The sequence below is a fragment of the Cucurbita moschata genome, unplaced genomic scaffold (assembly GCF_002738365.1).
Source record: "Cucurbita moschata cultivar Rifu unplaced genomic scaffold, Cmos_1.0 Cmo_Scf00015, whole genome shotgun sequence".
Taxonomy (NCBI): domain Eukaryota; kingdom Viridiplantae; phylum Streptophyta; class Magnoliopsida; order Cucurbitales; family Cucurbitaceae; genus Cucurbita; species Cucurbita moschata.
The window spans coordinates 1,317,462-1,339,876 of record NW_019268531.1 but is presented as its reverse complement, the minus strand read 5'-3'; the positions used below and the strand labels follow the sequence as shown (position 1 = coordinate 1,339,876).

The following is a 22,415-nucleotide window of genomic DNA, read 5'->3' as shown; positions in this document are numbered from 1 at the left end:
TACCATAACTTATCCATATGGTATGTGGAAAAAAAATTGACATTTTAGAGACTATGCTTTGCTTTTTGAAATGAAACCAATACAAGTTGATATTATTGTAATCTATTATCTTGTAAATAAGAAAAGGACGATATTATGAGAAGACGACAAATGTTAAACAATCAGACTAGACTCCAATGGCAGACAAAGTTTGATTGTATGAAATTACTGATAAGGACTGGCTTTTCCGAAAATTATATACGATAATTTAATTTAAAATTCGTAAAAATTTAAAAGGTATTAAATAATTGTTTATTTTCGGAGCTAAATTTTAAATAGATGAGAACGAATGAAGGGTCTTGTCAATGTGCAAAAAGGGCAACAAACGGGCCGAGCGCAGCAGTTTGGTCGGGGCTGGAGTGACGGGCCTTTTCATCCTTGTCGTCAGCCCATCACTCCCCATTCAAGATCGTTCATTCCTTTGCCTCAAACTTCTCATCTCTCCATTTCTCCACACGCAACCCAGCTTTCTTAGCCTGCAAAGTATTAATTTGCGTAAGGAATCCTCGTACGTTTATAATCAAATAATACTCTCTTTCTTTATTGAGAAGCTCACACCAAAACCATGAAACCTTACGCTCAAAGTAACAATATCATACCATTGTGGAGAGTCGGATTCATCTAACACTTTTAACACTATTTTCAAATTAAATCAAATAAATTATGTACCTCTCCTTCCCAATCGCATCGAATTGTAATGAGGAGCAATATCAATGTTTGAATTCCCGTTCCTCCGAATATCATCCCTATCCAAATTCCCTTCAATATGTATGAACACATCATTATCCATACCGAAGGATAAGCTCATCTTATGATATCACATTTCATGTATAGCGCTACCTTAACTCCAAGGTCGGTGAACCATTGCATGAAAATTCCCAGAGGTAAGCCGATGATATAATAGCAACCCAAGTTTATATACGCCACGTAAGATTGCCATCCAGACCCAACTGCCACGCCTGTATACATCCACTTAAACATATAATATTAAATGGTACTCCACATTGAGTGACAAGATATTGTGAGATATACCAGAAAGGACAGGCTGAATGCTGTTGAACAGAATGGTTAAGGCTAACAGAATGGTGAGCTTATCCACTTCCTGAAGAACGACGGCGCTAGGAGAGAAAATGAGACCGAAGCTATTGTGGAAGATGACAATTAGGCAACAAAAGACGAGGCCAATTATTAAGGAGGTGGCCGAGGAGACAATGGTGGCAAACTTGGCTCCTTCTCCGTTGCCGGCCCCGAGCTCGTTCGCCACTCTCACTCTGTTTTCAACGTTATAATATATATTATCGTAACTCGGAGAAATAACAAGATGCTCTGAAATAGATGATTACCCTGTTCCCACAAAGAATCCCAAAGGAATCATCATTTCCCATCCGTTGATGCTCATGCTGCCATCACAATAATTACCAGTTTTTTCATTCTTTTCATTTCCGGATGAATATAAAGAAAATTGGAAGAGAAAAATGAAAATAGTTGTAGAAAGAAAGAACCAGATCGATAGAGCATCCACCATAATCTCTGCGTTCTTCATGTTTCCAGTGATCACTACCAGTATTCTGTAATACCAATTTTCCAGGCTGAAATTTCATCATTTGTAAACAAAATTTTCAGCTTAACCACACACACATAAACAAACACAATAAACCCTAATATAAAAGATTATATATGTTTACACATATTTGGGTTTGCCCAATGATGATTTCATTGGGCTGACCTGACAGGCCAATACAGATATGGCCGAAATAGATTGTTTCATAGGCCAACCCGATATCCAATCCGAGTTGGCCAACTTTTGATCTTCCAACACTTTGATAGGCTGAGTCTAAAGTGGAATTTGATTGGGAAAAAAGGTGGGCTTGTTTTTCATCTCACTATAATGAAATTAAAAAATTAAAAAAAAAAAGATCTTGAAAATTTTTCTTTGATTTTGTCAAAAAACTGGTAAAAGTAGAGAACAGAGCTTGATTTAGGTTGATTAATAGTGGGAGAGACCATAGCATGACCCCTGAAGCAGCAGAGAGCTTGACAAACTCCCAGAGACCAGAAAAGGCCTCCACCGAGAACCCAGTCCAAGTGAGGGGACAGCCGCCGCAGGTAGTGTAAACGATCTGAACAATGGGCATAGCGCACCAACCAACGTTGCAAGCTACCGCAATGCCCACCACTCCCATTTTGAGCTGAACCACGAGCACCCAACTGGCCACCAGATGCGAGACAAGCGCCGCCACGGCCGACCAGACAATCGCCCACACCTTCACCTGGCTCTGCAAGAACCTCTGCAATGGGAAGTAAAACGCGAAGCTGAAGTGAATAGGAAGCATCCAAATGGATAAAACTCCAGCGAGGTCTGCCAAATCATGAGGCTCCCCTATGAGCTTCAGAATTGGAGACGCAAAGAAGAAAATAGGTAACAGCAAAATGCAGCATAGGAAGAGAACGATCCATGAGCGTTGCATATAGATTCCCAGCATGTAGTATTTCTTCGCCCCATACGCCTGCCCGCATAGCGTCTCCAAAGCGCTGGCCATTCCCATCTGAAATTAAACATACCAAATTAAAGAAAAACAGAGTTGGTGGTGCTAACACAGAGAGTTACGGTTTTTGTACCAACCAGAAGCCCCATGTCGAAGCCAATCACGACGGTGACGGCGATGGAAAAGGCAGCAAGATCAAGATCATTTAAGTGGCCGGCGAAAGCTTGGGCAATTATGAGGATGGAGTAGGAGACTATCCTGCTGAAAATTGAAGGGCCGACGATATGCCATAATTTCTTGGATTCGATCCAAAAGCGTGTTACAATATCTTGATTATGGGGTTGTAGTGTTGCTGAACAATCTTGCAAAAGGGGAACGTTTACTTGCTGTTCGTCCATGCCCTGCAAACGTTGGGAGGAAAGAGTATTGCGTGCTTGAGGAGGATACCACAGTTCAAGGGATCCACGAGCTCATCTCTCTCTTAAAAACTAACACCACAACAAAATTATTGAACCTAGGATCATAAAGTTGCTCAGCTAACAACTTCACAGGAGGCTATCCCACCTTAAAAAATACATTTCAACAATAAAATGTTTCAGATTCACTCACATTTTCATGCACTTTATTGCTTCAATTATCTTTATAGACTAATACGAATTCTTTCATCATATCGTGTCCCAATTCACGTGCTTCGTAATAAAATGTATAATTATTCACTTCATTGAATAAATGAATAAAAAAAGACATAATAAGTACTAATCTTAAATAAATTATTATGTGTTAATTCCATTTAAGTTATTAGGAGAATAAAATATTAAAAAAAAAAGAAAAAAAAAAAGAGCGATAGGCAATTACAAATTGACAAGTTCAAAAGAATGTGACAACCCAAGTACATGACAATATGTCAATATTAAAACAGCTATATAGAATATTTGATTTGTAAAAATGTAAAAATTAGTTAAAAAAGAGACAAATATGTTTATCTTGTAGTGTTGTTGCTTACCACTTATCAGAACGACAAACACTCTGAGTTGTCGTTTACACCTTATCAAAACACAATTGACACGATTGATGAGGTAAGCACGTGCGTCATTTATTTTCTTCCAAATTTATTATTTTACGATTCACGTTTTAAAGCTGAATAAAATTATTATAAATCAAATAAAGCCGTGAAAACATTCAAATAAATCATATTTTAGAATAATTAAAGTGTTAAGTTTCAATTAAAAAAAGAGGTCAATGTTCAAAGATGTCACTAATGTACTTGGCCTTTTTTATAAAAAAAAAATATTTGAAAATTAATTTTAATAATTTTCTTCTCAATATGGACTAATTCTTTCAATAATACTCAATATATTTTTGTATTAAATGTCATTTTTTAATTATCAATGTATCAAAATTATTTGACATACAAAATAAATGAGTATGGTCCAACATATAAAGAGACTGACAAAAAGATAATTTTTTTTTATGAGACTCTCAAAAAATGTAAAAAATGTAAAAAATAAAAAAATAAAAAAATCATCTAACCTTAAAATTTTGATTTCAGCCCATTAAACTCTAAAAGAAGTTAAAATAAAAATCTCTAGGAACATATTAACTATAAATACAAGTTGAAAATTGTATTATTGTGTTTTAGAAACTGAAATTAAAATTTGAAAAAATTGAAAATGGAAATGCATGAATAATAACAAAAACTAGACAGTTATGACAAACAAGCATGCAAATAATTAATAACAGACACATATATCACCTACAAACTTGGACCATTAATGACTCAATCAAGATTTAGTATTATTCTGTGTTTCATGGTTAAAATAAATTATACTATTATATTTTTCTTCCATTTCGTTACATAGTATCAATGTCTTTACCTTGTATTTGAGTCATGTTGGTCGATGACATGACGATATAACTATGGCTTATATCAACAATTTCAATGTATTAAACATCGTGCATCACATATTGGATAATGAAACGAAGATTTTCATCCCTTTCGCTCAAACCGTTGATCTGACCATTTCTGCATCCGCAAACTTGCTTTCTTAGCCTGCGAGAGACAGTCATCCATCCATTTTCATAAGATTTATATCAAATTTAGTGTTTAAAGTAAGCAGATAAAATGAATGAATATGAGAGCATACCTCTCCTTCCCAATCACATCGAATAGTAATGATGAGCAATATGAGTGTCTGGATTCCTGTTCCTCCAAAAATCATCCCCATCCAAATTCCCTTTGATGAACATAAATATATAAATTATCATATAGTTCATAATTTAACTGCTAAATGTGGAGTTGAATGTTGATGTTAATACCTTCACACCAAGGTCGGAGAACTTAAGTGTGGACATCCCAACAGGCAAACCAATGAAATAATAGCAACCCAAGTTTATGTAAGCTACGTACGATTGCCAACCTGATCCAACCGCCACTCCTATATATTGGGACCAAATTTGATTTGGTAAGGGAAATGAATCAAGGCATTAAATGTAGCACCCACATTCCCTTTTGAAATATAGGCGGCTTACCGGAGAGGACTGGCTGGACACTGTTGAAGAGGATGGTGAAGGCCAACAGGATGCTGAGCTTGTTGACTTCCTGAAGCACGATGGTGCTGGACGAGAAAAGAAGACCAAATTTGTCGCGAAGTAACACTATCAAGCAACAAAATACAAGGCCGATTATTAATGATGTCGCCGATGAGACGATGGCTGCAAACTTGGCTCCTTTTCCATTCCCTGCCCCGAGCTCATTTGCCACTCTCACTCTGTTTTGTTACAATCAATGGGTATCTTCTAATCTAAATATGTATATATATGTAATTGGAAGAGTAGTAATTAATCATTTACCCTGTACCAGCAAAGAACGCCAGAGGAATCATAATTTCTAGTCCGTTGATGCTCATGCTGCAATCAGAACAAGATTATCATTCATTTTTCCTTTGTAAGAAGATAGAAAAGGGATATAGAAAGACCAGATGGATAAAGCATCCACTTCAATCTTGGCGTTCTTCATGTTTCCCGTCATCACTATCAATATTTTGTAGTACCAATTCTCCAGACTGAAAGTTTATGAATTGCAAATGCTAATATTAACAAACAGAGGAAGGAAATAAGTTGTAATGTTTGAATTAATTCGAGGCAGAGACCATAGCATAACACCGGAAGCAGCAGAGAGCTTGAGAAAGTCCCAAAGACCGGTGAGGGCTTCGACGGAGAATCCAGTCCAAGTGTTGGGGCAGCCACCACAGGTGGTGTAAGCCATGAGCCCAATCGGCAGAACCCACCAAGAAATATTGCATGCCACCGCAATACCCACCACTCCCATCTTCAACAAGCCCACAAATACCCAGCTGGCGGCCACGTGCACTGCAAGTCCCACCATCGCAACCCACATAATCGCCCTGGCCTTCACTTGGCTCTGTAAGAACCTCTGCAAAGGGAAGTAAAACGCAAGGCTGAAGTGCAGCGGAATCAACCATCTGGCTAAGACCCCCGCTAGATCCGCCAAGTCATCAGGCTCCCCTATCACCTTAAGAATCGAAGATGCGAACACCAGAGCAGGCAACAACAAAACGCAGCAAATGAACAGAACCATCCATGAGCGCTGCAAATACACTCCCAGCATGTAGTGCTTCTTCGCCCCGTAAGCCTGCCCGCACAGCGTCTCCAATGCGCTTGCCATCCCCATCTCAACAATTAGCCCCACAAAAAAAAAAAGAAAAAAAAAAGAAGAAGAACTGAGTAAAATTTGAACATAGGAAGAACTGAACTGGAAAGAATTTTGAATGTCAGTTAGTACCATAAGTCCGAAGTCAAAGCCGATGATGACGTTGAGGGCGATGGAAACGGCGGCAAGGTCAAGGTCACCCAAGTGACCGGCGAAGACTTGGGAGATTACTAAAACGGAGTAGGTACTTATCCTGCTCAAGACTGCAGGGCCGACGATCTGCCATAGCTTCTTGGATTCAATCCACACCCGTGTTACAATATCTTCAGAATTTTGATCCTTGTCTGGGTCTCCAGGATGTAATATTTCAGTTGAATCTTCCAGTAAAGGAACGTTTGTTTGGTGATCATCGCCCATGATACTAAAATTTATGCCTCCGATTGTCGGCCAAGAATGAGAGGAAAAAATGGTTGTTGGAGTTGTGGATGATAGTCATCTGTGTGGCTGACACGATAGTATTTAAGGTTATTAAGAACATGTTTTTTACTCTACGCGCCACCACTAATTGAATGTGTTTAAGAATGCGGTAAATTTTGACAATTGGCTTGGCTGGTATCGGAAGTTTTCGCTGCTTTGCTTTTGATTGCATTATTTATGTAGTAGTTGATTTGGATTGTTTGAGCTTTTTTGTTTAATTTATTTGGGGAAACTTATGCATATTAGGAACCATCTCTTGTCTTGTCAATAGAAGAAGTCCAAATAACTTTATCCCTCAAGTTGATAATTCAAATAGGAATAATTATTTGTATATTATATACCAGGAGATGATATAACTTAATTAGATGAATTTTACTTTAATACATCTTAACCACTACATTGAAATTAGTTTTCATTGGTCATTAGGATTGGATTGTATGTCATTATTATTTTAACGATTGCATCTATATTATCAACTCCATAATATTTGATGGGTGAGATGTTGGACCTGCTCCAAACAGAATAGGGTGAGAGGAAATCTTACTCTCTGAGGATTACAGTAAATAAAACTATTTGTGATAAGTTTGTTAAAATGGAAGAGAATGAAGTTTCCAGATCAAATATTTTATTATTCGACTCCTTCCCTTCCCTCTACCAGATTCCCATTCCCTGTTTTATACAAGCTGGCTTCTTAAAGACAGAGGAAATGACAGAGAGGGAAGCCGCGTTCGACTCCTCCAGTAGTCGGAAGATATTTGAATGCAGATCCCCACGTGCCACTGCATCACCATTATGTGATGTCAAGACATTCGTACAAAATATCCATAACAAAAAGACAATTTGATTAAAAAAAGAACTAAAATAATTTTTACTCGTTATGTGAGGGGCCGCGCGAACGCAGGCCCCCACTGCCACAAATTATGACGTAGGCTCTGCCACATTGGACAGACCTTAGGCGGGCACCCCTCCTGAGTGCAATGGAGGTCACCAACCTAGGCCATGGGCCTTCATGATCACCCAAAAGCCCCGTCCAGGTAAGTATGTTTCGATGAAGCCCATTGATCTCATTTTATAAGTGGTGTGCGCTTTGCTTCTTTAAGGCTTCACCGATGTGGGACAGACAAACGAAAGTGCATTCCAGAAATAGAACCAATCTCGTCCTTCTGCTTTCCTTGGCAAACTCCACGTTTCTTTTCTTTTTTATCTTAAATAAATATTCAGCCTATAATTTTAAGAGTGCGTAAATTTGTTATTTTCTATAAGGATTTTGATGAATTTTAGTAACTTGGTTGGGAAAAGAAGGCATATGAAAGCAAAATTAGCTTCGTGATATTCATGATAACATCTCTAATGAAGATTGTTTTTTTTTTATTTATTTAATAAATGACATCTATTATAAAATTGACAATCCAGACGAGTCTCATTGTCAAAACGAGATCTCTAATGATAATCATATGATTTATTAAAAATGGTTGAAACTTTTGTTTTTCTCTGTGATGCTGGGTGGAATTGAAATTGGAATTTGCTTTTTATGATTGCAAATTCAATTATTTTATTTTTAGTTATAGAACTCAATTTTGCTTTATTTTGCCATTATTGAAAGAAATTTGAAAGCAGGGTTAATGCTACCATATAAATGTACTGATAACATAATTTTTTTTAGAAAAAATGAAGATTAGCAATTTTATTAATCTCTAATCTGATGTACAGAGGAGTGATTTATGTATAAATGAAATGGGCACAACAATGATGAACACAAGAACGATGAGTCCTCAAATAAACATGACTACCAAAATTACAAAACCAGCTCTCTCAATGTCCAAGATTAAAAAAATATATAATAACGACAGTAATCTAATTTTGTAAAGGCTGTGTATAAGGGAATTAGAAAGGCAGAGGATTCAATCACCCATCAGTGCAACCCACCTTCACATATACCCATTACTTCAATCGGTTAGAATTGGTCAATCCATTAGAATAGCTTGAAGTTAGTCATGCCATAAGAATAGGCTTACTTCGTTAGTTTCCTATGAAATCGGATCTATTAGTTAATCTTTTGCCAATATAAATAGAATATGTCCTCAATAGTGTGAGGCACAGTTTTGCATAAACTTGATATGGTATCAGAGCCGAAATAAGATCCACGAGATCCATAGCCTCTGCTGTTAGACATGTCAATCCCAAACAACACAATGTCTTCTCCGTCGATCAGTCAGGTGATTAGTGTTAAGCTTACACAAGAAAATTATCTACTGTGGTCTACCCAAATCCTTCCCTACTTGCGTAGCCAAAACCTTGTTGGTTTTGTGGATGGATCCATGCCTGCACCAAGCCAGACGATCGCCGTTGAACCAAGTGAAGAAACAGGGAATCGCAAAATTATCATCAACCCTGAGTTCACAGTCTGGTACCCCCAGGACCAGCTGGTACTCAGCCTCATCAACTCATCAGTCACTGAGGAGGTTCTCAGCACGATGGTTGGAATCACCACTGCACGAGAAGCCTGGATTACGCTGGAGCGACAATTTGCTTCCACATCTCGAGCAAGAGCAATGCAGATCCGTATGGAACTCTCTACTATCCAGAAAAAGGACATGACAATTGCTGACTACTTTCGTAAAGTAAAACATCTTGGTGATACACTTGCTGCCATTGGCAAGCGAATAGAGGATGAAGAACTCATCGCCTACATGCTGCAAGGACTTGGTCCAGATTATGATCCTCTAGTCACAAGCATTACAACCAGAACAGATGTATACACTGTCAGCGACGTGTATGCTCACATGCTGAGCTATGAGATGCGGCACTTGCGTAAGGGTACATTTGAGCAACTTTCATCTGCTAACAATGTCAATAGGATATCCATTCGTGGAGGTGCCAATGGAGGTCGAGGTAGTCGCGGTCGTAGTCGTCAGTTAAATAGTGGTCATGGACAATCAAGGCGTACTGTGAACAATCCTGGACGTCAACCATCAAAGACACAAAGCAGCTCAGGCATTGTCTGTCAGATTTGTGGTAAGCCCAATCACGATGCTTTGCAATGCTGGCACAGATTTGATCAGGCATATCAAGCCGAAAATAATCTCAAACAAGCAGCTTTGGCAACAAGTGGATACACTAGTGACACAAACTGGTATGTTGACACTGGAGCCACAGATCATATCACCAATGACCTAGAGAGGCTTACCACCAGAGAACGCTACACTGGCACCGACCAAATTCAGGTTGCAAATGGCGCAGGTTTGTCTATCTCTCATATTGGGAATTCATTAATTTCTGGTTCATCTCTTGTTCTGAAACATATCCTATATGTTCCTAAAATCAATAAGCACCTAATTTCAGTACAAAGACTAGCATCTGATAATAATGCTGTTGTAGAATTTCACCCAAACTATTTTTTGGTTAAGGACCGAGTCACGAAGAAACTCCTGCTCCACGGTAGATGTAAGAATGGCCTATACGTTCTACCGCATAATTTCAGTCAAGCCTTGCTGACAGCCAAACTTTCGAAAGAACAATGGCACAGAAGGCTAGGGCACCCTGCATCTCCAATTACCATTAGAATTCTACAAGATAATAATTTAGCTATAGATACTAATATTCCCTCTTCCTCAATTTGTAATGCTTGTCAATTAGGGAAAGCACATCAATTGCCATTTGGTTCTTCTCAGCATGTATCTACAGCACCCCTTCAATTAATTCACACTGATGTATGGGGTCCATCCATTGCGTCAGTAAATAATTCCAAATATTATGTTTCCTTTGTTGATGATTTTAGTCGTTATGTTTGGATTTACTTTCTGAGATGCAAATCTGATGTTGAGTCTGTGTTCCTTCAATTTCAAAAACATGTTGAAACTATGCTAAATACCAAAATTCGCTCCGTCCAATCAGATTGGGGGGGTGAATACCATCGGTTACACAATTATTTCAAATCCACAGGCATTGAACATCATATCTCCTGTCCTCACACACACCAGCAGAATGGGTTAGTCGAAAGAAAACACAGACACATTGTAGAAACTGGCCTTGCTTTACTCGCTCAAGCCAACATGCCTCTATCCTACTGGGATGAAGCTTTCAACACAGCTTGCTTTCTTATAAATAGAATGCCCAGCCGAACCATACAACAAGACACACCACTTCATAAATTGTTTGGTAAAAGTCCAGACTACTCCATGCTTAGGGTGTTTGGCTGTGCTTGCTGGCCTAATTTAAGGCCTTACAACAACAAGAAACTGAGTTTCAGAACTACTAGATGTATATTCTTGGGTTATAGTTCTTCTCATAAGGGATATAAATGCTTAAATAGAAGTACAGGACGTATTTACATCTCTAGAGACGTGGTTTTCGATGAAAATATTTTTCCTTTTGAAGAATCTAAGCCACCAAACAAAACCACAAATCCACATCATCCTGTTCTACTTCCAGCCTTAGCCAAACTTGCTAGTTTTTACACTGAAAATGCTCTTACAGATATTGAACCAGTTGTTAGTAATTCCCATATGAATGATGGTCAAACTGATAATATTGCTAGTGACAACTTGTCTGGTGTCAGCTTATCTTCTGCAGATAATACAAGAAGTTCAGAGGAAATTGCAGAATATGAAGCTGAGAGCAGTTCGATCAATGCTCAAAACCAAACTCATGAACATGTGTCTGATCAACCAACTGAAGCAGCTAGTCAACATCCAATGCGAACAAGGTTGAGAAATAACATTGTACAAGCTAAACAATTCACTGATGGAACTATCAGATATTCAGAAACCTCAAGAAAATTCGCAAGCGCTGTAACTATCACAACTCCGATCATAGAGACTGCTACTGAACCTCGAAACCTGCAGGAAGCCATGCAACATCCAAGATGGAGAGGAGCAATGAATGATGAGCTCTCAGCGCTAAAACGAAATGCCACTTGGGATCTAGTTCCACCCAAACCTGGAATAAATCTCATTGATAGTAAATGGGTGTATAAAGTGAAAAGAAAAGCAGATGGGTCAGTTGAAAGATTAAAAGCAAGATTAGTTGCCAAAGGATTCAAGCAAAGATTTGGTGTTGATTACACTGATACTTTTAGCCCTGTGATCAAACCGTCAACAATCAGGGTCATTCTTTCGCTAGCAGTAACCAAGGGCTGGAATATGAGACAAGTTGATATCCAAAATGCATTTTTGCATGGAATTCTGAAAGAGGAAGTGTACATGCGACAACCACCAGGATTTCAAGACTCAGCCAAACCAAAGAATTACATATGCAAGCTCAAGAAAGCCCTTTATGGCCTGAAACAAGCCCCAAAAGCTTGGCATTCAAGGTTGACTGGAAAACTTATTGAGTTAGGCTTCAAGGCTTCAGTAGCTGATTCATCTCTTTTTATTCTCAAAAACAGAGAGATAACTATCTATATGCTCATCTATGTTGATGATATAATTATTGTGAGCTCCTCTGATCAAGCAACCGAAAGGTTGATTCAGAAATTGAAAATAGATTTTGCAGTAAAAGATTTGGGTGGTCTTGAGTATTTTCTGGGTATTGAAGTCAAGAAAACACGAGATGGTATCATACTGTCACAGAGACGATATGCCTTAGATTTGTTGAAAAGAGTAAACATGGAAAAATGCAAACCTATGTCTACACCAATGGGTTCTGCTGAAAAATTATTCAGAGAACAAGGAATACCCTTATCAGCTGAAGAACAATTCAAATACAGAAGTACAGTGGGAGCACTACAATATTTGACAATGACTAGGCCTGATTTGGCATTTGCTGTCAATAAAGTGTGTCAATATCTTCATACACCTACTGATGCTCATTGGGGTGCTGTGAAGAGAATTCTTCGTTATGTTAAAGGCACACTAGCATTAGGAGTGAAAATTCAGAAATCAACCATGATGTTGTCGGGGTTTTCTGATGCTGATTGGGCTGGTTGTCCCGATGATCGACGTTCAACTAGCGGCTTTGCTGTATTTCTTGGAGCAAATCTAATCTCATGGAGTTCCAGAAAACAGGCTACAGTGTCAAGATCAAGCACCGAAGCAGAATACAAGGCCATTGCGAATCTTACTGCAGAAATGATTTGGATCAAGTCATTACTGAAGGAACTGGGCGTGTATCAATCAAAGGCTCCTCGCCTCTGGTGTGACAACCTCGGAGCTACATATTTAACTTCAAATCCAGTATTTCATGCTAGAACGAAACATATTGAAGTTGATTTTCATTTTGTTCGAGAACAAGTAGCACGTAAAGCAATGGAAGTTCGGTTCATTTCATCAAGTGATCAAGTAGCTGATATCCTGACAAAACCACTGTCTAAAACTCCTTTTACTACACATTGTAACAATCTCAACATGTACAAGACTTGTTGGGATTGAAGGGGACTGTTAGAATTGGTCAATCCATTAGAATAGCTTGAAGTTAGTCATGCCATAAGAATAGGCTTACTTCGTTAGTTTCCTATGAAATCGGATCTATTAGTTAATCTTTTGCCAATATAAATAGAATATGTCCTCAATAGTGTGAGGCACAGTTTTGCATAAACTTGATACAATCTACGCTACAACCATTGCCAACAGAGTTCCAGCAATAGCGATCCCCAACGTTGTCGCTCCGCCGATGTGCGACGCCGCTCCAGCTGGGCTATCGGCCGCTGGTGCTTCGGGCATCGGTGAAGGCCCGTCTGTACTGGGTGAAGGAGGAGAAGCGATTGGTGGAACTACAGGAGCACCGGCGGGAGACCCCGAAGGAACAGGTCGGGAGCTGGGAGCTGGGGTGGGTGCACTAGTCGCCGGAGATGGGGTAGGCGCTTTAGTCTCTGGAGCAGGAGCATGTGCCGACGGTGCCGGTGATGGAGCCTCTGTAGCAGGTGAGGGCGACGCCGAGGTCGGTGAGGGTGATGGTGCTCTGATTGGCGACCGAGACGGAGATGGAGGGAATGCAACCGGAGAAGGCGCCGGCGTGGCTGGGGTGGGAGGCATAGGCTTTGGGGAATCATGTGCCGGTGCTGGTGTCGGCGCTGGCGCCTGTGCCGTACACAACGCCATCAGAGCAAAAATCACGACCAATCGAACCCCAGAGGACCCCATCGTCTTTTTCGTAAATAAAAAAAAAAAAAAAAGAAATATCTTCTCAGGAGAGAGTATCTTGGAGAAAGGTAGTGGAAGCCAAACAACAGCTTTGTAAAAGGAACGACTCGCTTTGCTACTCTTGTATCCGTAAGCAAGGAGGCGGTGCGAGTCCCTATATATATAACCATAGCAAAGGAGCCTTCCAGAGGAATCAGATGCAGGTTGACCAAGTAAACAAGCTACCCAGAATGGGACACGTGTACGCGTTTAGATTTCTCAACGCTTAAGAAATCACACATTCCCGTTGGATCAACCAGGTGTCAGTTCGAGAAATGTCGGTGGGACATTAGGACCTGCCAGAGGGTTTGTAACTTTCTGAGAAAAAGTTAGTCCAGGCTGTCAAAACGAGTACACGTGGCGGCAAGGAGCCTGCTGTAAATTTGAATCTTGCGCATTCATTTGCGTTGAAATATTTGATATGTGTAGGCGTAGAGTTGCGTGAAAGGAATTGGGTAGCCGCCATAAATGGAAAAAGCAGACAAATCATTTGAAAAATCGACCCCCGGAAAATAGAGTAATAATAGTTGTGGCCTAACTGTCGTTACTATTATTATTCTTATTCTTATTCTTATTATTATTATCACGTAATATTTACTCATCTAATAAATGTATACATATTTCAATCAATTTGTATAACTCATTTGTACATGTATTTGTTGTGGTGAGCATTAGACCGTAAATTCTTTACCATCTAATTCAGTTTTAAGGTAATTTTAAAACTATTCTGCTTTTTTTCTTTTTTTTCTTTTTTTACTTTTGTTTGATTTCTTACCATCTATTTACAATGGTTTTTATGGCTTATATTTGCTTTGTTAAAAAAAAAAAAAAAGTAAACAATTGATTCTCAAATTTCAAATATATATCTATACACTTGTTTTTAACCTGTCTTTGATTTTGAAAATATACCCCCATAATTGGATGATTAAAAAGAAATCAATAAGAATAATATTTATATGCTTAAAAAAAGTGTTTGGTAATTATTTGAGTTTTGAAAAATGTAATTTTTTTTTACCCGTTATTTACTATAGTTTTTATTAAACATTTGAATTAATAGAAAAAATTTAAAAAGACTTTTCTAAAACTACTCTGATATATATATATATATATATATTTTTGGTTGGGTTGAAAAGGGAGGGTAGAAAGTCGTAAAATAGGGAAGTTGGTGGGTGACCCACGCCACGCCAGCGCGGAGTTGATCATACCCCACTACAACCCGACGCGTGTACCGCCAATATAAATAACATTCCTTGTATTTGATATGACGGTTCTTGATGATCTGTAAAGTTGACTAAGGCTAGTCAAATTAAAATAAATAATTTATTACAAAAATTAATTTGTTTGTTTTGATTTTAAATTAACACTTTTTTATTCAAATAAATTATTTAGATTTTATTTTAGATTTCAGTTCATTGTTATTTTATTACACAATTTTTTTTTTCAATTTTGGTACATGGCCTTATTAAACTATTTTTTTCGTATTTGACTATTTATAAATAAATATAAAAAAAAGAAGGTAATTTAACTATTTTGTGAAAATGGGAATTTAAATTTAGTGATTTTATGAGAAAAAATGAGCCCAACAGCCTCCCTAATCCAGGTATCCACTTAATTTGAGAAAACCAAAAGCAAGCTCATCATAAATCAAAATTATATTAAAAAAAAAAAAAAAAACCGTGCTTACTAAATCACGAACTAAACGCACATAAAATTAATTATTAATATTGCTATAAGGCATACACATTTATTAAAGACAAACTTTAAACGGACAGAAATCAATGTCTTGGATTGAAACACATCGACAAAAAGACCGTTTTTTTTTTCCAATTATCTATAATAAATTAATTGAATATTATAGTAAAAAAAAAACTTTAGTCCTAATTTAAAAAAAAAATTAAAAAAAAAAACATTCTATTTCATCGTTAAGTCACTAAACTGAAAAAAGAGCACCAAGATTAGGGATTAGAGAAGAAAGTATATAGCATCATAAATCAATATTAAATTATCAACTATAATTTTATGAACTAAAAGAAAAGAAAAAAAAAACTATAATTTTATCTAAAATATCGTGACTTTTGATGAAAAAAATAATAATGGTCCTAAAATTAGCCTTTCCCAAGGAAAGCGAGTATGGAGTTTGAACAGCCCACCTTGGCACCTGGATCATCTAAATAATACGGCACCAGATCCAATTTGCTTCCCCTGCGCGCTAAAAAGAAGGGTCGTCTTCTTCGTCCGGCCATTAGCCCCCTCCCCGTCAAGCCTTCCCTCTATCCCGCAATTTTCCCCAAACTAAAATACCCAGCACGATCCGCTTACTCTGCTTCAGAAGAATTTTAGATGGAGCAGCCGAAGCAAGAGGGCGGGAACAAACCTCCGATCTCGAGAGACGATAAGAGCCCAAAATCCGATCCTAAGGAGGTAGACCAGACCGCCAATGGAGATGGGAATTGGGGCAATTTCGTGATGGGTTCGGAGAACAAGATTCCGACCCAGAACGAGCAACCTGCGATTTCAACGCCCTCTTCCGGGTCCAAGAAATCGGTGCGTTGGAGCACCGAATTGGTCACCGAGTCCCCGTCCGTTGCTTCGAGTGCATATGGGTCGAATTCTCATGCTTCTTTGGCCCCTTCTTCAATTTCCTTCAAAGGTAGTTTCTCTGACTTTGATATTTGGTTCTGTTTCATTGATTTGTATATGTGCCTTCGTGCGGCGACAGTAAGTTTTTGTTTCTCATTGATTTTCGATGCATTTTGATCAGAGGCGGTTGATTCTGCATGGACCGTGCTAGGGAGATGGGGGAAGAAAGTCGGGGAAGCAACAAAAAAGGCTGAGGATCTGGCTGGAAACACATGGCAGCATTGTAAGTTTTTAATTGTTCCTGTTGTTTTTGTTGGGTTTGCTATCCAGGAAGCCGATTGGGGGTGAAAAGCTAGATTCAATTTCGAAATATAGTTTTCTCTCTTCGTTTCTGTCTCACATTTATGAGGAAAAGTATTCCTTTTGTTATACAAGTTTTTCCTTTAAGCAATTGAGCAGAAGTTTCTGATGGTTTCAGTCAAAAGGTTCATGTGGATTGGGGTGGGATGTGGTAAAACTCTCCGTCCCCAACTTCGTAATCACTTTTAATCTATACCATGAAATAATCTTTGCGATCCAAATAAGCGTTAAACTTTGGACCTAAATCAGTTAAACTATGCTCGGGTTGGAAAAAGGTAAGTCAGTTCTAACAATTGGAAACTTGGAATAGGTCCGTAGGTGATCAAAGGCAGTTCTTGTGCCTTTTTATGGGATGATCTGTGATGGTTAGAATAGGATTACTAAGATGCTATCTGAAGTTCGCATTTAAAATTCTTTTCTGCCTTTTAGGAATCAAAACAATTTGTTCTATTCTGAGGCAGTATTTATAAAATGGTGTTCAGAATAAAAACCCTTGAGGCAGGGAAAGAAAAAATCTTGCCATTTTATGTATATGTTTAACTTTGTCATACTGCACAGAATTCATTTTATGTCATACTCATAATTGGCTTTCGTTAGATTTTTCCAGTCCACAAGTTCACTAGGTCCCTGGACCATGCGATTTGAACTCTGCTTTAGTCACTGTATCTTGCCATGACATATTGTTTCTGTTCCGATGTAACATAGTTTCCTCTTATGAAGTAGGAATGCAGAATGGTTCTCATTTTATGAATTTTGTCCAGTCAACGTTGGTAATAAATGGGAATACATGTAATTCTTTCTCAAATTAATAGCCTTGCTTCCTGTTCCATGTTTGAGGACCTTGGCATGATCTCCTCGAGTTAATTGTAATCCCGGTGAGGAAGGAACTTTGTATTGGTCAAACAAAACGTTAAGTTGTTCTATCAGGTTACCTAGAGATTCTTTCAGTTGAGGTACCCTTTTGATTGAAACTCATCCCTGAACCACGAACCACGGTGGGGGATTTATGAGATTCATGCCTGAAGTCTAGTAGGAATGTTTCTCTTTTCTCCCCATCAAGCTGATGAAAGGACTGGTTCAAATTTCTGTCGAGGATAGCCATCCTTTTCGAGTTCATCTTTGTCATAGGAGGAAACGATATTGCTAGTCTGTCTTAATAGATGAACTTATGAATTCTCCATAACCAATTCTAATTTGTAACTGTTAATTGAGCCATTGGCTGAAAGGTTAAAAGTAAATATCTATTTGCATCTTATTCTTCCTGTTAGGAAATTAGTAACTTGGTTTTACTAGCTTTTGGAGCTCCTATTTCCGCCAAAGTTACCTCCTTCCCTTTTGGATTAGAACTCTTTTTGTACAAATTACGAAGCTGATAAGCAAAGGTTTTACATGAGGTGAGTGGTAGTCTGACAAGACAAACAATGTGAGGTGATATATTGGTTGCATGCATTCCTCCACACTTTATAGAAAAAATAATGGAATATCAAGGTCATTTATGGTCTCAATATAAAGGGGAAAAAGCTTGGACTTTCATGTCCCTCAGTGCTTGGTTTTGAGGAACAACCTCGTATTTGGTCGTTGAAAACTTTTTTGTTCTTTCTTAAAAAACTAAATTGACTCCCTCTAATAGTCCTCGATATATGGTTGTATGAAAAATGTCGATCCCGATCTCCGTTCTTACTTGTTGGGCTTGATATTGTGGTCTCGTGAGAAGGTGACTTGGTTCACCTTTTACCTTTTGAGGATTAGATTGGAAATAGTCTTGCGTGCGGTCCAAAATAAGTTTTCAATGTTAAATGTAGCTGGTTAAAGCATAATGCTCAACTAAGAGAATAGAGTTTCAAATTTCCACCCTACACAAACATGTTGTGGAACTCAGAAGAAAAAGAAAAAACTTGATTAATCTCCTCTTTGACTTGCCAATGTGGTCACCTAGCACACATTTAAAGCATCTGAGTTTTATGCTTGCCTGTAGGATCAAACGTGAGAGCTTAGGATTAGTATATTGAGCCATCAAGCATTCAATAGACAAGGCTGCTGCTCCCTTAGAGTGTGCTAGAATCGAAAGTTTGTCTATCGTCTTCCTAAATTGTGATAAACCTGTCATTTAGGCAGTGGCTCTCGAAAAAATGGTTGAAGAGTTATTTTTCATCTTTGGACATGGAAAATGAAGAGGGAAGATCAAGAAGCAAGAAATAGTAATGAATCAGGAAATAAGCTGGAAGCAGGAAATAAGAACATAAATAATTATGGAACTGTGAAATCCCACGTCGGTTGGAGATGTGAACAAAGCATTCTTATAAGGGTGTGGAAACCTCTCCGCAAGTAGACGTATTTTAAAATCTCGAGGGGAAACCCGGAAGGGAAAGTCCAAAGAAGACAATAGCTGCTAGGTGTGGGCTTGGGCTTGGGCTGTTACTGGAACGGAGTTTATTCTTTCAAATACAAACTAAGAATGTTACACTGCTTACAGCCCAGATAAATGATTAAATTTCATGTTTTTGTTTCTTAACAAGCTGGAAGCTGGAGATGATACAAACTAAGAATGTTACCCTGTTTCTCGGGGAAAAGAAAAGGTTATACTGTTCATAGTCCAGATAACTTAAGGATTCAGCATTGCTAGTGTCTTTTGAATTAGTTTCAGTCACTGTCTCTTAACAACACAATCCTGCTAATGTTGTTTGATAGTATTAAGCCATAATTTCTTGACTCAGTGAAAACAAATCCAAGTTTTGCGGATGCTGCGCTGGGGAGAATTGCTCAAGGGACAAAGGTATTGGCGGAAGGTGGGTATGAAAAGATATTTCATCAAACATTTGACACAGTGGCGGAGGAAAAACTTCAAAATTCATTTGCTTGTTATTTATCAACATCTGCGGGTCCAGTTATGGGTGTATTATATGTATCTACGGCAAAGCTTGCATTCTGTAGTGACAATCCTCTTTCATACAAGTTTGACGGGAGAACCGAATGGAGCTATTACAAGGTTGTTTTTTTATTAGCTAACCAAACTTCCTTCTCTTGTTTCATTGTTTGTTGTGGATAATAATATACGATTCATTACTGTGAAAACAGGTAGTCATCCCATTACAGCAACTAAAGGCAGTTAATCCTTCCACAAGTGGAATGAATCCCGCTGAAAAGTACATACAGATAATCTCTGGCGATAACCATGAATTTTGGTTCATGGGCTTCTTGAACTACAACGGTGCTGTAGAATGCCTGCTAGAATTTCCAGAATTACGAGCAATACAGTCGGTGTAAAACCCGAAAGTGGGTGAATTCAATGAAACTTCCCTTTGAATTTTGAGATATTAATTACTACATGGGAGGAGGGGGCGTGTGTTCTTGTTTTGGAGTTTCCCGGTGAAAATCTGGAATCATTTAGGAAAGCTAAGTTCTTATGATATAGCTTTCTTCAATTATTTATACAGATTACTTGTTGAATTGTTGTACATGGTGTCTTAATGTTGAAGCATTCACAGGAATGTAATAAATCAACTCACGTCTCATCAAACAAAAATCACAAACCATCCATCCATCCATCCATCCCACCATTTGCTTGATCACTAAGCCTTTATTTCACATGGTGTCTATTAATGCTTGGTATGCTATACTCTTCCTTTTTTCTTTTTTATTTAGATTTTTTTGAATCAATTTATCTGTTCATCAATATTTTCAACTTATTCTCAGCGCATATTTCCATCCCTTCAACACATATGGAAGGTGAGTTGATAAGAAGCGGCGACTTCAAGAAGATTGATGTACAAGTTTCAATCAACTCTGACCTAAGAAAGTTTGTTCTTAAACCCATTTGTACATATGCAAATAATTCAAATACCGACTATATGCACCAAATACAAGGTATTTGTGTCTACAAAAACACATACCCCTAGGTTACACTTTTCAAAACCCTATTCTCCTTCCAATTTTTACAAGAAAAAATCGTTCCATAAGTCTATTACATTTAAATTAACACAGTTTTATTGTTATTCTGTCTCTTCCCTTCAAAGTTTTAAAAATAATTTTATTAGGGAGAGGTTTTCATCAATTGCAATTGATGTAGGCACGGTACCTAGTGTCTGGCTCCCTCAATTTTATTTTGCACCAAGTTGATGTTTTCATTTTCCAAATCTAAGATTTTCCATTAAATTTAAATTAACATGGGTTATATTTCTTGATTTTCTTGATTCCGTTTTTTTTAAAGTTGTCAAAAGTACTCATTAGTTCCTGGATTTTGGTAGGCGTTGTTATTTTCTACAAATCTTAGATTTAAATTAATTACTTAGTAATTAGAGCTCTTATGCCACATTTATGATCTGAATATTTGAGTCATTTAATATATTTGATTCAACATTAAAATATTAAGTTTGGTAATTTATATTAAAGTAACAGAACGTAATTAATGGAAATACCATGATTAATTAAATAATTAATTAATTAACTAATCTTAGGGCATAGAAGGGACCAAAAGTCTATTTGCTTTAATCACATCATAACATAAACAGTGGTGGAGATATTCTCCTAAGAAGTGTATTTGAAAAAATTGGTCCTCTTTAGGCTTTAACAGCTCATACTTTAATACTTATAATATTAATTTGTTTTTATAAAGAAGAGGAACTTTAATGGATTTCTCCAAAGTATGCAATTCTACTGTATGATTAAATGATTGCATTTGGGAACAAAATTGGTCATAATTATAGTTTTAATGTAATCCCTAATCCCTACTAACACCTCTCTATCAAACCCTAAACCAAACTTTTGAGTAATGCATGTCGGTGTCTGCTTTTGTTGAAGGTAAGCAATCATGGGTTCATATTTAATCTCCTTTTTGTCTCCAAAAAAAAAAAGTCTTCTTTCATGGACCCATTTCCTAATATTATTCCTCTCATTTACTTAAGTGGGATCCCAGCACTTTCATTGAATCACTCAAAATACATACATAAATTTCAACTAATTCCATTGTTTTCTGTCAACTTTTCGGGTGTTTCTTTCGGAAGAAGATTGAGTCTATGTCCCTAATGCTAACCCCACATCAAAAGCCTAATCAAGTTCTAATTTTTATGATATGGGTTTTTAGTAGAACATCAAAAGATTGTTTTTTGAGTGTAATTCCAAACTGGGTCTCTGGTATTTAGAAACAGTGGCGTGTAGAGAGAGAGGGGGAGATGGAAAATGTGATAAAAATGAGGCATTATGATGAGGGGAGAGAGGGATGGGTGTAGGGTTTTGAATTAGTGAACAGTGAGTAAAAGAGAATATCTTCCATTAAGGTAGAAACTAGATGGTAGTGGGGGAAGCACTTGGCAGTGTGAACCCCAAATATGGAACCATATAATTCAGGTTTCATTACCCTTTTCCATTGTCATCCTAAACCCATACTCATCCTCTTAATTATGAAATTAAGGTAAAGAATGTTGGTTTATATTTGTTAAGGAATATTGGTAACATATGATTCTGTGGTTCACATGCATGCGTAATCAATGTTCTAAACTCAAACTAAAGGGGTTTAGTTTGATAAATATGAGAGTAAAAAAGAGGATAAGAATATGACATAAAGTAAAGAGAAAAGGGGGAAATAAGAAGAAGAAGAAGAAGAAGAAGAAGAAGAAGATATGCAATGAAATGATGAAAGAAGAGGAAGGAAACAAAATGTGGGTTGGGGGGGGGGGGGGGGGGGGGGGG

The 22,415-nt window shown here is 37.7% G+C and overlaps 4 protein-coding genes and 2 non-coding genes across 8 annotated transcripts; 2 read left to right on the top strand and 4 right to left on the bottom strand.

Annotated features, from left to right (window-relative positions):
* Positions 1-177: 177 nt before the first annotated feature.
* On the bottom strand, positions 178-3,067 carry LOC111453666 (protein DETOXIFICATION 27-like). Of its 2 annotated transcripts, XM_023094855.1 has the most exons (8): positions 2,663-3,067; positions 2,044-2,585; positions 1,542-1,628; positions 1,383-1,439; positions 1,072-1,310; positions 880-998; positions 709-798; positions 178-515 (listed from the first exon to the last, which is right to left on the bottom strand). In XM_023094855.1, the coding sequence occupies exons 1-8, from the start codon at positions 2,921-2,923 to the stop codon at positions 453-455; spliced, it is 1,458 nt and encodes a 485-aa protein (XP_022950623.1). In that variant the 5' UTR covers positions 2,924-3,067; the 3' UTR covers positions 178-452. The 2 variants fall into 2 exon arrangements, with proteins under 2 accessions (XP_022950623.1, XP_022950622.1); XM_023094854.1 differs by having other exon boundaries at positions 1,383-1,628.
* Positions 3,068-4,342: 1,275 nt separating this feature from the next.
* On the bottom strand, positions 4,343-6,716 carry LOC111453668 (protein DETOXIFICATION 27-like). Of its 2 annotated transcripts, none has more exons than XM_023094856.1 (8): positions 6,328-6,716; positions 5,675-6,216; positions 5,501-5,587; positions 5,376-5,432; positions 5,055-5,293; positions 4,842-4,960; positions 4,670-4,759; positions 4,343-4,575 (listed from the first exon to the last, which is right to left on the bottom strand). In XM_023094856.1, the coding sequence occupies exons 1-8, from the start codon at positions 6,610-6,612 to the stop codon at positions 4,513-4,515; spliced, it is 1,482 nt and encodes a 493-aa protein (XP_022950624.1). In that variant the 5' UTR covers positions 6,613-6,716; the 3' UTR covers positions 4,343-4,512. The 2 variants fall into 2 exon arrangements, with proteins under 2 accessions (XP_022950624.1, XP_022950625.1); XM_023094857.1 differs by having other exon boundaries at positions 5,675-6,230; positions 6,328-6,388.
* An 836-nt stretch (positions 6,717-7,552) lies between these two features.
* On the bottom strand, positions 7,553-7,714 carry LOC111453908. Its single transcript, XR_002712330.1, has one exon. It is a non-coding gene; the product is annotated as a U1 spliceosomal RNA (small nuclear RNA).
* Positions 7,715-8,325: 611 nt separating this feature from the next.
* LOC111453383 (vegetative cell wall protein gp1-like) lies at positions 8,326-13,899 on the bottom strand. Its single transcript, XM_023094467.1, has 2 exons — positions 13,219-13,899; positions 8,326-8,624 (listed from the first exon to the last, which is right to left on the bottom strand). Coding segments are annotated over exons 1-2 (534 nt in total). The 5' UTR covers positions 13,752-13,899; the 3' UTR covers positions 8,326-8,623.
* Positions 9,333-9,468, top strand: LOC111453902. Its single transcript, XR_002712324.1, has one exon. It is a non-coding gene; the product is annotated as a small nucleolar RNA Z247 (small nucleolar RNA).
* Positions 13,900-15,910: 2,011 nt separating the features above from the next.
* Positions 15,911-20,324, top strand: LOC111453803 (GLABRA2 expression modulator-like). The gene is made up of 4 exons (XM_023095039.1): positions 15,911-16,440; positions 16,552-16,653; positions 19,445-19,716; positions 19,806-20,324. The coding sequence occupies exons 1-4, from the start codon at positions 16,131-16,133 to the stop codon at positions 19,992-19,994; spliced, it is 873 nt and encodes a 290-aa protein (XP_022950807.1). The 5' UTR covers positions 15,911-16,130; the 3' UTR covers positions 19,995-20,324.
* Positions 20,325-22,415: the final 2,091 nt, after the last annotated feature.

Excerpts from the sequence above, each read along its gene's own strand:
- LOC111453666 (XM_023094854.1), bottom strand. The coding sequence starts at position 2,923 with ATGGACGAACAGCAAGTAAACGTTCCCCTTTTGCAAGATTGTTCAGCA. Across the intron at positions 799-879 it reads TCACCGACCTTGGAGTTAAG|GGAATTTGGATAGGGATGAT; the intron begins GTAGCGCTATAC and ends TACATATTGAAG. Across the intron at positions 516-708 it reads GATGCGATTGGGAAGGAGAG|GCTAAGAAAGCTGGGTTGCG; the intron begins GTACATAATTTA and ends AATACTTTGCAG.
- LOC111453668 (XM_023094856.1), bottom strand. The coding sequence starts at position 6,612 with ATGGGCGATGATCACCAAACAAACGTTCCTTTACTGGAAGATTCAACT. Across the intron at positions 6,217-6,327 it reads GCTTTGACTTCGGACTTATG|ATGGGGATGGCAAGCGCATT; the intron begins GTACTAACTGAC and ends CTAATTGTTGAG. Across the intron at positions 4,576-4,669 it reads GATGTGATTGGGAAGGAGAG|GCTAAGAAAGCAAGTTTGCG; the intron begins GTATGCTCTCAT and ends TGTCTCTCGCAG.
- LOC111453383 (XM_023094467.1), bottom strand. The coding sequence starts at position 13,751 with ATGGGGTCCTCTGGGGTTCGATTGGTCGTGATTTTTGCTCTGATGGCG.
- LOC111453803 (XM_023095039.1), top strand. The coding sequence starts at position 16,131 with ATGGAGCAGCCGAAGCAAGAGGGCGGGAACAAACCTCCGATCTCGAGA. Across the intron at positions 16,654-19,444 it reads TGGAAACACATGGCAGCATT|TGAAAACAAATCCAAGTTTT; the intron begins GTAAGTTTTTAA and ends TTCTTGACTCAG. Across the intron at positions 19,717-19,805 it reads CCGAATGGAGCTATTACAAG|GTAGTCATCCCATTACAGCA; the intron begins GTTGTTTTTTTA and ends CTGTGAAAACAG.